General features: G+C 38.5%; 1 protein-coding gene across 2 annotated transcripts in view; it reads left to right on the top strand.

Moving 5' to 3' along the window:
• Positions 1–11,096, top strand: part of LOC148097802 (caspase-8-like) — a 48,887-nt gene extending 37,791 nt beyond the window's left edge. The window contains exons 1-6 of one of the 2 annotated variants that reach the window (XM_087831537.1): positions 9,095–9,203; positions 9,326–9,669; positions 9,755–9,786; positions 9,912–10,014; positions 10,097–10,640; positions 10,729–11,096. In XM_087831537.1, coding sequence (XP_087687663.1) covers positions 9,333–9,669; positions 9,755–9,786; positions 9,912–10,014; positions 10,097–10,640; positions 10,729–10,867 — 1,155 coding nt within the window. In that variant the 5' untranslated portion in view covers positions 9,095–9,203; positions 9,326–9,332 and the 3' untranslated portion in view covers positions 10,868–11,096. Of the gene's footprint in view, positions 1–9,094; positions 9,204–9,325; positions 9,670–9,754; positions 9,787–9,911; positions 10,015–10,096; positions 10,641–10,728 lie in introns of those variants that run through there. The other variant, XM_087831535.1, reaches the window with a different exon arrangement.
• The last annotated feature ends 2,371 nt before the right edge of the window (positions 11,097–13,467 follow it).

Genomic DNA, 13,467 nt, shown 5'->3' with positions numbered 1-13,467 from the left:
GGCTTCAGTTGAGAAAAAAGAATTGCGTTCACGTTTGCAGCTTCGTCTTGTTGTACAATATTTTAAATTAAAAACAAAAAAAAAACCACTACATTTTAGAAAATATTTGCAGGTGTTTTCTTGTTTTCTTTAGTTTAGTGAAACTAAACCTTTATGGAGTTAGTTCAGTTACAACGGCATTTGTTTTATTTTTATTTTGTTACTATATACTATATACTATATATACTGATTTTGTTTTTGGTGTGTGTGTGTGTATATGTGTGTGTATATGTGTGTGTGTGTGTTTTGTTTTTGTTTGTTCCTGCGCTCAATTTCTGTTATTTTTAGGTTTTTCTTTGACCCTTAGTCTGTTGTAATTATGCAATTTTTATTTTTATAGTATGGCTGGTTTCATTATGTCTACATCATCAGGCCTTTTTACCTGTAGTCTGTGTTCTGTTCATAATTCTAGTTTGATTGTATTCTGTTCCTTGGTTAAGTTTATTTTACGTTCCCCGTGTTTCATCCATATCTTATTTAGTCGCCATAATGTTTTATTTTTCTAGTCTGTCTCTTGTGCGTTTTTGCTTCCCCTGTTTAGTTATCTGATTATTTTCACCTGTTTCTTATTTTTCCCCAGATGTGACTCATTCTCTATTAATGCTCCGTCTGTCTGTATATAAAGTCTGGGTTTGTCCTAGCTTTCTGTTGTGTTGTACTTTTTGTCTGCCCATGTGTTTCCTTCCATTTTGGCTCAATGGACTTTGTGTTTCTGCTGGCTAAATGAAGCTTTCTGAAGCATTTAAGCTTGTACTGAAAAACGGTTCATTACTGAAAGCTTTTCAACACAGTCTTCTGTGGTGGCATCAAAACAATATGAAGAGCAACCTAAATCTAAAACTTGAAACAAACTTCTTCAATTGTCCACTCAAGAAAGCTGTGTTCATAGCTTCTGTTTAATGACAGCTCTGTCTGATATCGGGCTGCTGTTTGTTCTATTCAATTCAATTTTATTCATATAGCACCAAATCACAACATTAGTCGCCTCAAGGCGCTTTCTATTGTAAAGTTGACCCTACAATGATACATTCAGAGAAAAACCCAACAATCTATGACCCCCTATGAGCAAGCACTTTGGCCACAGTTTGAAGCGAAAAACTCCCTTTTAACAGGAAGAAACCTCTGGCAGAACCAGGCTCAGGGAGGGGCGGCTATCTGCTGCGACCGGTTGGGGTGAGGGAAGGAAGACAGGATAAAAGACATGCTGTGGAAGAGAGACAGAGGTTAATAACAAGTAGGATTCAATGCAGAGGTCTATTAACACACAGTGAGTGAGAAATGTAACTGAGGAAGAAATACTCAATGCATCATGGGAATCCTATATGCCTTAGCAAAAAGGAAAGTTTTTTTTTTCCTTACACAATTCCACTTGTTTTGTGACATAAAATAACTAACCTCCATCCTCAGATATCAGTGTGTGGGAATGGGGCAATGGGAGTGGAACACCTGAGCCTGAGACAGGAGGTTGGCAGATATGTGGTTTATTTTACACATATACAAAAGGTCTGCCTTCACCAAATAAATTATCATGGTAAATACAATGCGCTCCTTAAATTTCTTTCTTAAAATGCAGCTTTTATGTCTTTTAATCATGATTTACAATGTACAATTGTACATGGGTGTGCACACACACGCACACACGCACGCACACACACACACTCATCTGTAACAGTCCTGTGCCACAGATCAACACTGTTGCTTCTACATTAAACAGAAGAGCAGTGACGTGGGTGCAGGTCTCCACGACTCCGGCCTTACAGGTGCAGTGGGCGGCTTCAACCTTCCCTGTGATGCTCACAGTGACCCATGGCTGTAATGCTCGTTCATTCAGTCTTTGAGAGTGCAGGACCTGAAACACACACAAAGTTCATTTAAAGACAAGAACTATGAGCCAAGGCTGACATAAATGTGTTTAATCTACTTTATCATAAATGTAACAAAGTTTTTAGAAAGTTAGCACATACATGTTTCATTTCTTTATGTGTCCATCTATAGAAGGCTGCATGTTATAGTGTTAATCTGCCTGTTCTCTGTCAGAAACCTGCCTGCAGAAAATGAACCTAAAGTATGTAATGCAAGGATGTCATCACTTTAGAGATGGAGAAAGCATAAAGTGACAATTATGAATCCCTTAATATGATAAGGAGATTCTGCAGGTCATTAATCAATGTATAAAACTAAAATAAAATGTATTTTTAGTGACACAAGATACAAATATGGAAGCAAGATGTATAATTAGAATTATTTATAATAAATATGAATAAATTAGTGCAATTTCTTTAACCATAAAGAATAACTAAATCCTTCAGGACAATGTCACATCAGTGCACTGAACTCACTATGTTATCCCTCTAACAGCCTCCACATGTTCTCACTGTAATTTCCCCTCATGAATGAATTTATGCTGCACTAATCTGAATGTTTGCAGGGAAATCAAACGCATTTCACACGCAGTACTCGAGCTGACTTACCTTTGTTTGAATGACGACTTGTACGCGCTGACTCCACAGACAAGGTACGAAAATATGTCAGGCTACGTCAATAGCGGTTGGTCTTCAGGGTTTCTACTCCACAGCCGTGTTTCATACGGGTCCACATTTCCAATGCACGCTATTTTCTGCAAGTACCGCCGCTTCGCCTCTGGACGCAATCGGTCTCTATACAGTCCATTCTCTTTTGAGCTGCTTTTAAGCATCTTTCTTGTAGTCGTCGTTCCAACAGTGTGTTTGTTTTAATTCGTAGACCCCGAAAATGGCGCTGCGCTCCCATAATGCATTGCGGCGTGACGTCAACTCCAAAGCCCTATTTTTTTTTTTTTTTTTTTTTTTTTTTAATTTGCACAGAAATGCACAACAATTATGGCAATCTCTACAAAGATTCTATTTTCCAACATGAAATATTATCAGAACAGGCTGAATTCCAGCATATAGAAGATAGGTAATGAACAGGAAGTACAAACAACAACAAATAAATAAATAAAACCAAACCCAAACAGAATCAAAACAAACAAACAACAACAAAAAAAAAAAACAAAAACAAAAAACAAATAAAGAAAAAAAAGAGATTATACCTTAGGGGTTTTCTAGCAGATCTAGTTCAATAATCATATGATTCAGAACCAGAGCTTGTTTTTTGTCCATAAATTTAACAGATGAGAGGAAGAGGCAGAGTTCTTTGTGAAAAGTAAAAAAGGACGGCTTTGTTTTCAGAAAACGACATTTGTGAATGAAGAATTTCCCCATAATAATTATTACATTTAAAACATTGTCAAGCTTCTTTTCTTTTCTTAGATAACCAAAAATAATATCATTTTTAGAAAATTCAAGTAAGTTTGGAATCTTTGGAAAGAGCCAGTAGTGCACATCGTTCCACAGGGCTTTACAGAATATACAATCATAAAATAAATGTTCTGTTGATTCAATATCCCCATCACAAAAAGAGCAAGAATTATTATCAATACCAAAGCGACGTCTGAGAAATTCTTTGGAAGGGTAAATACCAGAGAGTATTTTGTAGTGGACCTCCTTAGCTTTGGGAGGAATGGGAAGTTTTAGGTAATTTTTTCTGATCTCTTTCTTTTGATCACCGGAGAACAGATGTGAGATGGAATTTGGATTGCATCTATAAGGGAAAAAAACATTAGTAAATAATTCCCTAATTTGGGAGTTTTTCAGACTGTTAGCTGTAATGTTATGCCCATTTACCAAGAGTTCAGGGAGGTCAGGGGATCTATAGTCAGGGTTTTGAAAAAGATTATATGCTGTACACAGAATGTTTTGAGGGATAGCCTTAGTAATTTTTTGAAATTCTTTGTTATTTATTTGCAGATTATAATTGGTGGTGAAATCTTCTAATAAAATTTTACCTCTATCATTTAACAAATGCATCACTGACCAGATGCCCTTATCGTACCATTTTTTTATAAAGATTGATTTGTTTCCAATGTTTATGTAGCGACAGTTCCATAGGGGAGTGTTGTGTGGGCTATAGTTATGTTTGTATATTAATTTCCAGTATAATAAAACTTGCTGGTGAAAGGAAGAGAGCTTTATGGGGAGTTTTTTTATGTCAAAATCACATCTAAGTAAAAGATTAATTCCGCCTAGATCAGAGAATATTTTGCTTGGAATGTGAAACCAAAGACTATTTTGACTTCTTAAAAATGACCTAAGCCAATTTATTTTTAGGGTGCCATTTAAGCTGTCAAATTCAATAGCTTGCAAACCTCCATCTCCAAATTGTTTGACTAAATTACCTTGCCTGATATAGTGGGTTTTGCGTTTCCAAATAAAATCAAAGTTTAGCTGGTTAATAGATTTGATTGCTTATTTAGGCACTCCTACCGCATATGCAGGATATACTAGCCTGGAGATACTTTCCATTTTGGTGAGAAAAATTCTACCCAGAATCGATAAGTCTCTCTGAGCCCAGTTATTTAACTGAGTTCTACAAATTTGGATTTTCTCCCAAATATTAAGGTTATCTAAATCAGTCTTATTCCTGGTTATATACATACCCAAATATTTGACAGTGGATTTAACAGGAATATTAAAAGTGTTAGAAATAGTACAATCATTTAAGGGTAAGATCTCACACTTGTTTAAATTTAGATTTAACCCTGAAGCTTTTGAGAAAGTTTCAATAATCTGCAGAATTTTGGGGATTTCTTTCAGGTTATTTAGGAAAATAGTTGTATTATCGGCTAACTGGCTGATAGAGAGCTCTTTACCCAGGATAGACATCTTACCAAACTCAGCATTTTTAATCAATATGGAAAGCATTTCTGTTGCTGCAATAAACAGCAATGGTGAGATTGGACATCCTTGTTTTATTCCTTTGCAAATCCTAAATCTTTGTGAGGTGCCACGTGGAAGACACACTGAACTGTTAGTATCTCTGTACAGTAATTTGATTACATTAATGAAGTTACCTCCAAAACCGAACAAATCAAGGGCTTGAAACATAAATTCATGCTCTATCATGTCAAAGGCTTTGTAAAAATCTAAAAATAGAACAAAACCTTGGTTCTCAATTAGGTAGTTGTAGTCAATCAAGTCCAAAATAAGGCGGATATTATTATGAATTGAGCGGCCTTTTATAAATCCAGACTGAGTGTCAGAAATAATTTGATTTATGCCTGATTTTAACCTGTTTGCAAAAATATGTGTTAAAAGTTTATAATCATTATTTAATAGAGTAATTGGTCTTAAATTATCAAGAAGAGTCGGATCTTTCCCAGGTTTTGGTATGAGTGTAATTACCCCTTGTTTCATAGTGTGTGTGAGAGAACCATTTTCTACTATTTCTGTAAGCATTCCAAACACAAGGGTTCTAATATGAACCCAAAAATGTTTGTAAAAGTTACTGGTCAAACCATCACAACCTGGTGCTTTATCTTTGGGTAAAGCACTTAAGGCTTTATCTAACTCTTCAATGGTAATTTTGCCCTCACAAGTCTTTTTAAAATTTTCATCAATTTTTGGAATCAGGTGTTTGATAGATTGAAAAAAAGCCTCAGCCAATGGTCTAGAGTATGAAGAGGAGTACAAATTACTGTAAAAGGTAAAGATTTCTTTAGCTATTAAATGAGGGTCAGTGCATAGCTGACTATCAATTTGTAGACTATTTATGGCGTTTCTTTCTTGTCTTATCTTTTCTAATCTACAGAAATATGCTGTACTTTTTTCGCCATCCTCGATCCACTTGGCTCGGGATCTCAGATATGCTCCTTTAGCCTTTTTAATATAAATATCGTCTAAAGAAGACTGTAGAATACTTCTACGCTGTTTGTCATAATCATTAAAAAAGGGTTTCGAGCAGATGTGATTAAGTTCTCTGATAACTTCAGTTTCTTTTTGCTTGTTCTGATGAGCTATTATTTTACTGTGTTTAATTGAGATTTGACGTACTTTAAATTTAAAGAATTCCCACTTTTCTGTGTAAGAACTTATATTTTCATTAGCTGAAATAAGTTCTAGTTGTTGAAGTATTTCGTTACTAAAATTTTCATTGGTAAGCAGGGATGAGTTAAACTTCCAGTAACCTTTATTATGAGAGTTTTTAAGTTGAGGAGTGACACTGAGATTTATCACACAGTGGTCGGTTAAAGGTGCAGCTGAGACACCCACATCTATACTATTCTGCATTAAACTGTCTGAGATTAGCCAGAAATCGATACGTGATTTCGCCGAACCATCAGGCTTGAACCACGAAAAGGACTGAACAAGTGGGTTTGCTAATCTCCAAGGATCTATTAGGTTAAGATTTAGACAGAAGTTGTGTAAAAATGAATTTATATGATGGGAATGGAATTTAGAGGGTGATCTATCAAGCCATTCGTCATAAACCATATTGAAATCTCCACCTAATATAAGATTGTTTGTGGAGTATTTGTGAGATAGTTCTTTTAGGTGACTGGTAATCTCAGTTAATAAAAGTTTGTTCTGAGCTACATTGTTGTAACCATAAATATTACATAAGATCAAAAAGCTATTATCCACTTTGAGTACACAAATTAGCCAATGGCCCAGACTGTCTTTTCTATGAGTTTCAATTTTATTACCAAAGTTTTTAAATAGTAAGGCCACCCCCGCTGATTTGTTAGTACCATGACAAAGAATTATTCTTTCCCCCCACTGACTAGACCAAAAATTTTCATCTGCCTCCACAGAGTGTGTTTCTTGTAGCAGTATACAGTTCGCCTTTACATTTTTACAGAACAAAAATATTGATTTTCTTTTAACACTGTCTCTTAAGCTCTCTGTGTGTCTCTTTAAAGACACACAGTTAACATTGGAACTAAGGAATGACATAAAAGGGAAATGAGAAAGCAAAATAAAAAGAGGTTGACTGTACTTCAAGTACCCAGATAGAAGTAGAACTCTATAAAATTGGGAGCACTTAATCCCTTAAAACTGAATTCACAAAGTGCAAACGACCTCTATGAAAAATCCTTACAGTAACGTACCAAATAGGTAATATAAACAATAAGTATTACACCTGCCTATTTAAAACTTTTGGCATTCTTAGAATTGGTTAAAGAACGTGACCTAAATAGAATTGTTAGCAAAACGCATTGTACTCAAAGAGTAATATGCTGACTGGTTATTTGGAATAGTTCGACAGTCACCCAGGGAACACCCGAACTCCGTTGATGTAACCGGCATGCCCTCGGTAGTAGACGTTCTTCCCTTCAGCTCTGGCTCGCTCCATTTTGGGCCAAACTGCAGCTCTTGCTTCTCGGTCTAGTTTGCAGAAATCTTGCTTGAAGTAGACGCCTAGCTCCTTGCACACCTGGGAATCCTTAGTCAGTTTCCAGAAAGCGTCTCGGTAGTGCCTCATGGTGAACTGAACTATTATTTGTCGATGTCTACCCGCTTCTTTTTTCCCTAGACGATGGACGGTGTCCACAGCGTCGCCCAGTGAAGAAGCCCAATGTGGCGCGATCTTAGCCAAGATGTCAATAACTTCTTTGCGAGTATCTTCGTCATTTTTTTCTTTCCAGCCCTGGATTTTCAAGTTCCAGCGACGCATGTATCGTTCTAGTTCTAACATTCTCTCTTTCAGCTCAGCGTTTTCTTTGTTTAGAGCAGGAATGTCTTTTTCCAAACCAGACAGTTTAGCCTTACAGTCTTTTATATCGGCTGCGTTCATTTCAGCCAGCTTGGCAATGTTAGCCACCATTATCATGTTGTTACTTAGCTGCACGCCGAAGTCATCGATCTTGTTTGTTAGCTTGTTAATGGCTTCTATTATGGAGTTGTTGGTTTCCACACTTTGGGACACAGTACCCTGGCTAGGGGGTGTGGGTGCTTTGGTGGGCGTAGGTGGAGTTTTTCTTTTGGCTGACGGTGTTGAAATCTCCATTGCATATTCGTGGCCGGTGGGTGCAGAGCTCTTGGAAGCTACCGCTGGCTTAGCTGAAGCTTCTGCTTTTTCCCGCGTCATCTTCTTCTCCATTTAACGGCAGATTGGGTCCGTTCAATAGGTTTCAAGAGGTGAATCTAGTCCTTAAAAACTATAGGCAAAAACAGCAACCTACTTGGTATTCAAAAGTAGAGGTCTAAACAGGTCCACCGGGATTAGTGCACGACGGCTTAAAAGAAGTTGCCTGCCCCGACGGCCATCTTGCCGGACTCCCCGTTTACCGCAACTACTCCAAAGCCCTATTGAAGGATCTGAGAGTCACTTCCGAGTTTGTTCTCAGAACGCGGTGTCACTACCCGATCCGTACCGGAAACCCGATCGGTACCCCGCATGCGCAAATCTTACGTCACTTCCTCTCTTTGCCAACATTGCGACATTCAATATATTTGAACGATACGGTTAGCGCCCAGTTAGCTCCTAGCATTTCTCAACAGCTCTGCCTCCTTTTCGACTCCCCGGGACATTTAAACAATGGATAATCCGTATACAAACAAATTCATGCTTATCTCCTCAACAGAGAGCGTCCCCGATTGAACAACAGCGCCGTAAAATAAGAAGAATGGCGCCTAATTACAGAGTTAATAATACAGACTTAGCAATGTGTCACGTGAAGATTCATCAGCCAGATGAAGTGTTTACTGACAATTGACAGTGATAGCGGACATCATCATCACTATTCCAGTCAATCCTCTCCACACAGACAAGCATAAACACACTCGACTATCACTGAATCAAATTTAACGCACGTTTGTAATGACGCCAATTCAGTTTACAATAGGGTTCATCCGCTCGGTCAGAAGGTGGCAGTATCCTCGTACACTGGGGAGTACACTGCCATTAAACGAACAGAAGAAGAAGAAAACATCTGCACATGCGCGGTACGGATCGGGTAGACCCGATTTGTACGGTCCGACTTTGCACATGCGCAGTAAGGATCGGGGAGTCCCGATCCGTAACTATCTTTTTATTTTTCGTTTTTGTCTACATTGTACTGAAATGCTTCATTATTGCAAACATTTTAAGATATACTTATTATTCTTAACATCTTAACCGATACTCTGACCCGTAACTATCGTAAAACGCTACGACCGGAAGTAGACACCTTTCGCGCATGCGGGGTACCGATCGGGTTTCCGGTACGGATCGGGTAGCGACACGCGGGATAGTTTCGTGCTGGATGTTATTTGAGAGAAGGAACGAGGTTTCGTTTTCAAGGACAGCAGAAGTTCCAACTGACCGTAAGAGAATTACGTTTTATGTAATATAATGTGCAGCTATTGTTACGATAGTAAGCTGTAGTAAACTACTTCCTTCTCATAGACAGCAGTGTTTAGGATCACCTCTGACTCTTTCCTTCCAGATTCAGCATGTCGGCCAAAGATGCAATGAGGAGCAATAAAACAGACATTCAAGATATTCTGTCCAGAAACCGCGAGCTAATTCTCAACAAAGTTTATAAGAATAAGCTGATCACTCAGCGGGAGTACAACAATCTTAAAAGCATCAACAACGCAAACGTGGAGACCCACGTCATTGAGCTCGTGGATACGATCATGAATAAAGGAGAAGAAAGATGCAAAGACTTCCTGAACCTCCTGCAAACCGATGGCGCCATTAAAGAAACTTTCCCTCAGCTGGCGAGTTTACAACTGACTTACACCCCCCTTTTATCCAAGCCTGTCCAAGTGTCTTCATGTCAGCACGGTAACACACACGTAACACTGTATAGAAACGCTGTGTCTCCTGTTGTGTTTGGTTGTTTAACTCAGTTTTATTGTTCTTCCCTCAGATGTTCTGCCACAAGATGGGAATATGTCAAAGGTGAGATGCTGATGCAGAAACAGCCTCCTACACTTGTGACATCGCTTGAGACAGATATGTAGATGAAATTCTGTGGTTACGCAGCCTGTAGTAACACATATAAAATCTTGGTGTCCACTCTTTAGGATGTTTATCAAATCATTAGCCGGCCCGTCGGCCTCTGCGTGATCATAAACAATAAGAACTTCTTGGATGGTAAACCAAGAAGAGGATCAGATAAAGACGCCCGTAAGTTTCAGGGGCAGATTTTTTATTCTTTCTTGTTAGTATCTGGTGCTTAAATATTTTTCTCTAATTACATTTTTTGCAGAAAGCTTGGCAGAGGTGTTCAGCTGGCTGGGCTTCAGAGTGCTGATGTGTAAAGACCTGACCAAGGATCAGATGGATCAGGCACTGACGTTTGTTGCTTCCCTGGCAGACATGTCTCAGCTGCAGAAGTTCAACTTTAAAGAGTGGGATGGCAGCAGCTTTGTTGATCCTCAGCAGGTTCTTGAGCACGGTGATGCTTTCATCTGCTCTATTCTGAGTCACAGAAAAAAGGGTGTTGTTTTGGAAACTGACAGGGACCCCTTCCCCATTAAAGAAATTACCCGAAAGTTCAGGGGGTGTGACCAGTCTGTCCTCACTGGTAAGCCCAAAGTGTTCCTGATCCAGGCCTGCCAAGGAAGTAACAAACAGCGTGGAGTGCAGTTGATGGAGACTGATGATAATACTTCACCATTGACCATCCCTGAGGAAGCTGATGTTCTGGTTGCCATGGCCACTGTTGAAGATCATGTTTCATTTAGACATATAGTCAATGGAAGCTGGTTCATTCAGTCTCTTTGTGAGCAGCTGAAGGAGCGCTGTCCCAGGTAATTGTTTTAAAATCACCAAACACATGTGTACACTGACCCTGACAGTGATATCAACATGTTTTTGTATCTCTATAAATGCTCTTAGGGGCGAGGACATCGTCTCCATCCTCCACTACGTGAACGATGATGTAGCACGTAGCGAGACCTCCTCGTTGGACAAGCAGATGCCTGAAGTGAGATTCACCCTGAGAAAGAAACTTGTGCTGCCACCTCAGCGCACCTGAAGTCATCATGGAAATACAGCACATCTTACTGTGCAACTAGGGATGCATGATTAACTCAGAGTTACTTATTATGTTTCTTAAAATGTTTCCTTTATATTTTCCATCTTTCTCTCATCATTTTAAATCTTTTATTTTTCTAAATCTGAATCTCGCATTGAGGTGTTGCATTTTATTCATGTAGCAGTTTAATATCAAAGAATAAATCTCAGACTGGGAACACAACTGGTGTTATTTGTGTTGGGAGGTTTTTACATGTGCTGCAGTGAAGCTTCACGGGTGCTTTTCCTAAACTGAGCCTTTACATTCTTAAACCTAGTAACATTACCTAATCAATCAAAAAGGTTACTTTTTTTCTTCAAACAACAAATCTCACAACACTCTCCTGATAGTAACAATAAAAATGTTACATTTAACTTGTTATAATGTCTTTTAATTCTCTCAGAATACATCAGTTTGCTTCAGAACTGTTTGACTTGATTTCTCCCTCCACAAATCCTGAAAGATTACCATGGCTACTATATGTGGTTGAAAGAAACATGTTCCAGCAAAACCTTTTTTCAAAAATGTTGTTTATTTTCTTCTGTCCCTCATTTTGTTTTGTTTTTTTTTTCATGTGGATCTCTGAACTGTTAGATGAAGATAAATACTTGATTTAAAAAAGGAAGGTGAAGTTCAGAGAAGGACATCCCAGTGTTTGAGTAGTCTGTGCTGGAGCAAAGAGACCACAGCTGAAGCCTATTATGGTTAATAGGTATTGCGTAAGTGCTGTAGGAAACATCTGCACTGGCCTTCTATCGTCTGATCACACATTGAAGTCATCTGGGCAGTGCTGGAAAGTAACAGTCTTAAACAATCTGTCTATACGCATTGAAATCGCTATAAATAGTACTGAATATATCCAGATTCAAGTCATGTCATAGATATTAATGTATGATATGCAGCTTATAAATGTTTGGGCTGCCTGCAGAGATGAGCATCTCCCTGTGGTTTGTGTGCTTTGACACTTTCAAGAACCTGGCTTTCTGATCACTGATTACATCAGTGATCTGATTACATCAGTGATTACATCACTGATTACATCAGTTGATCAATGTTTATTGTTAGTCTTTCAACCCAGTGTTAATAGGGTTGAAATTGAATCCATAAAGAAAGAACGGGTAGAGCCAAAAAACACCTTTGGTTACACGCTTGTCCATAAGTGACAGTGGCTTCCTTCTCAGACTCCTCAGAAGCTGGTGTGCCCTCTGACTCTCACCTCCCTGCACTCCTCCATCTCATCCTATATGCAAGTCTGACTGAGTGAAATCCAGAATTTAAAAAACTCTACATCACTCAGCCCTCTGCTTCCTGAAGTGTGGACACAGGTTGAAAATGTGGGAGTCTTGCTGTCCACTACAAAGGACACTGAATCAAACATTTGTTTAAGGTTTAGTGGGATAGGTTTACTGTACATTTCTGAAATCCTACTAAGTTTAAAATAAGAATTGCCAAGAATATTGAATGAAAAAAAATTGACTTTTAGCAACAGAAACATAATATCTACAAATGTATCTATTTAGATTGTAAGGCCAACAAGGGACAATTGTTGAAAATTAGCAGTAGCTATAAACCTATGTGCGGTACATCAGTTTCATGTCTTGCACTTGAACTATGTTAAACTGCACTGTCCCTTTTAAATAAATAAATTCAAATGATCAAATTAAAAAAAAAATCACTTAAGCTCCCTTGTTGCTATAACATGTGAAATGGCCATCATTTTGAAAAGCAAGCATGTTGCCTGTGTTACGGATTCAAATATTGGGAATGGATACAAGAGGAAAACCAAAAATAACCACACTGGTCCGGCCGGGTCAAGTCAAACGATGATTTAATGAACACACGCGTGGGAGATGGACACCATACAGCAGACAGCATCAGATCTCAAAATGGTGGAGCCTTGATCAAACTCTTATAGCCTCTAATGGCCCCCACCTAATCATAAAAGCCTAAACATTCACATTCTTTCTCACACAGCGCCTAAGCTACGACCTTGGCTCCCTGTTTATCTGCTCCTGGTGAGGTGGGGCAGTATGCTCTGTTCTCTTCTAATCAGACAAATGAGACGATGACTTTCTGTGAACAATATTTCTTATAACTCAGCAGTATAATGCATCATAAAACAATATCATTCATTCACAATAAATCAACAGTCTAATGTAATGCAAATCAGTTTACCAAATGTAATAATTATCACCTTCTTCTAGTTCAGGAGCATAATGCAAACTGAAACTACATAATAATTCACAATCTTTAATTAGGGGTCTAACATGGCATAAAATAATATCATAATCCCACAATTCCCCCTGATGAGCTCTTTAGACTTAAAGAGCTCACTTACACCCTGCAATCCAATGTTGCCGGGTTCATTTCTCCTTACTCCTGAGGCCCTTTGTCCCCCTGTTGGGTGAACCATATGTGACATGACCTCTGTGTTTACGCAGTTCAGATGCAAGAAAAACTTTTATTACAACAACAACAGTAGGTACAGATGATACTCCCATCACTCCCCAGTTCTCCCACAGCTTTATTTCGGTGCTACCTTATACCCTCCAAACGTACTC

This window comes from Neolamprologus brichardi, chromosome 18 (genome assembly GCF_056152115.1).
Source record: "Neolamprologus brichardi isolate AB-2024 chromosome 18, ASM5615211v1, whole genome shotgun sequence".
NCBI lineage: Eukaryota > Metazoa > Chordata > Actinopteri > Cichliformes > Cichlidae > Neolamprologus > Neolamprologus brichardi.
The sequence above is the reverse complement of the archived record's forward strand: the minus strand, read 5'-3'. Positions and strand labels throughout refer to the sequence as shown.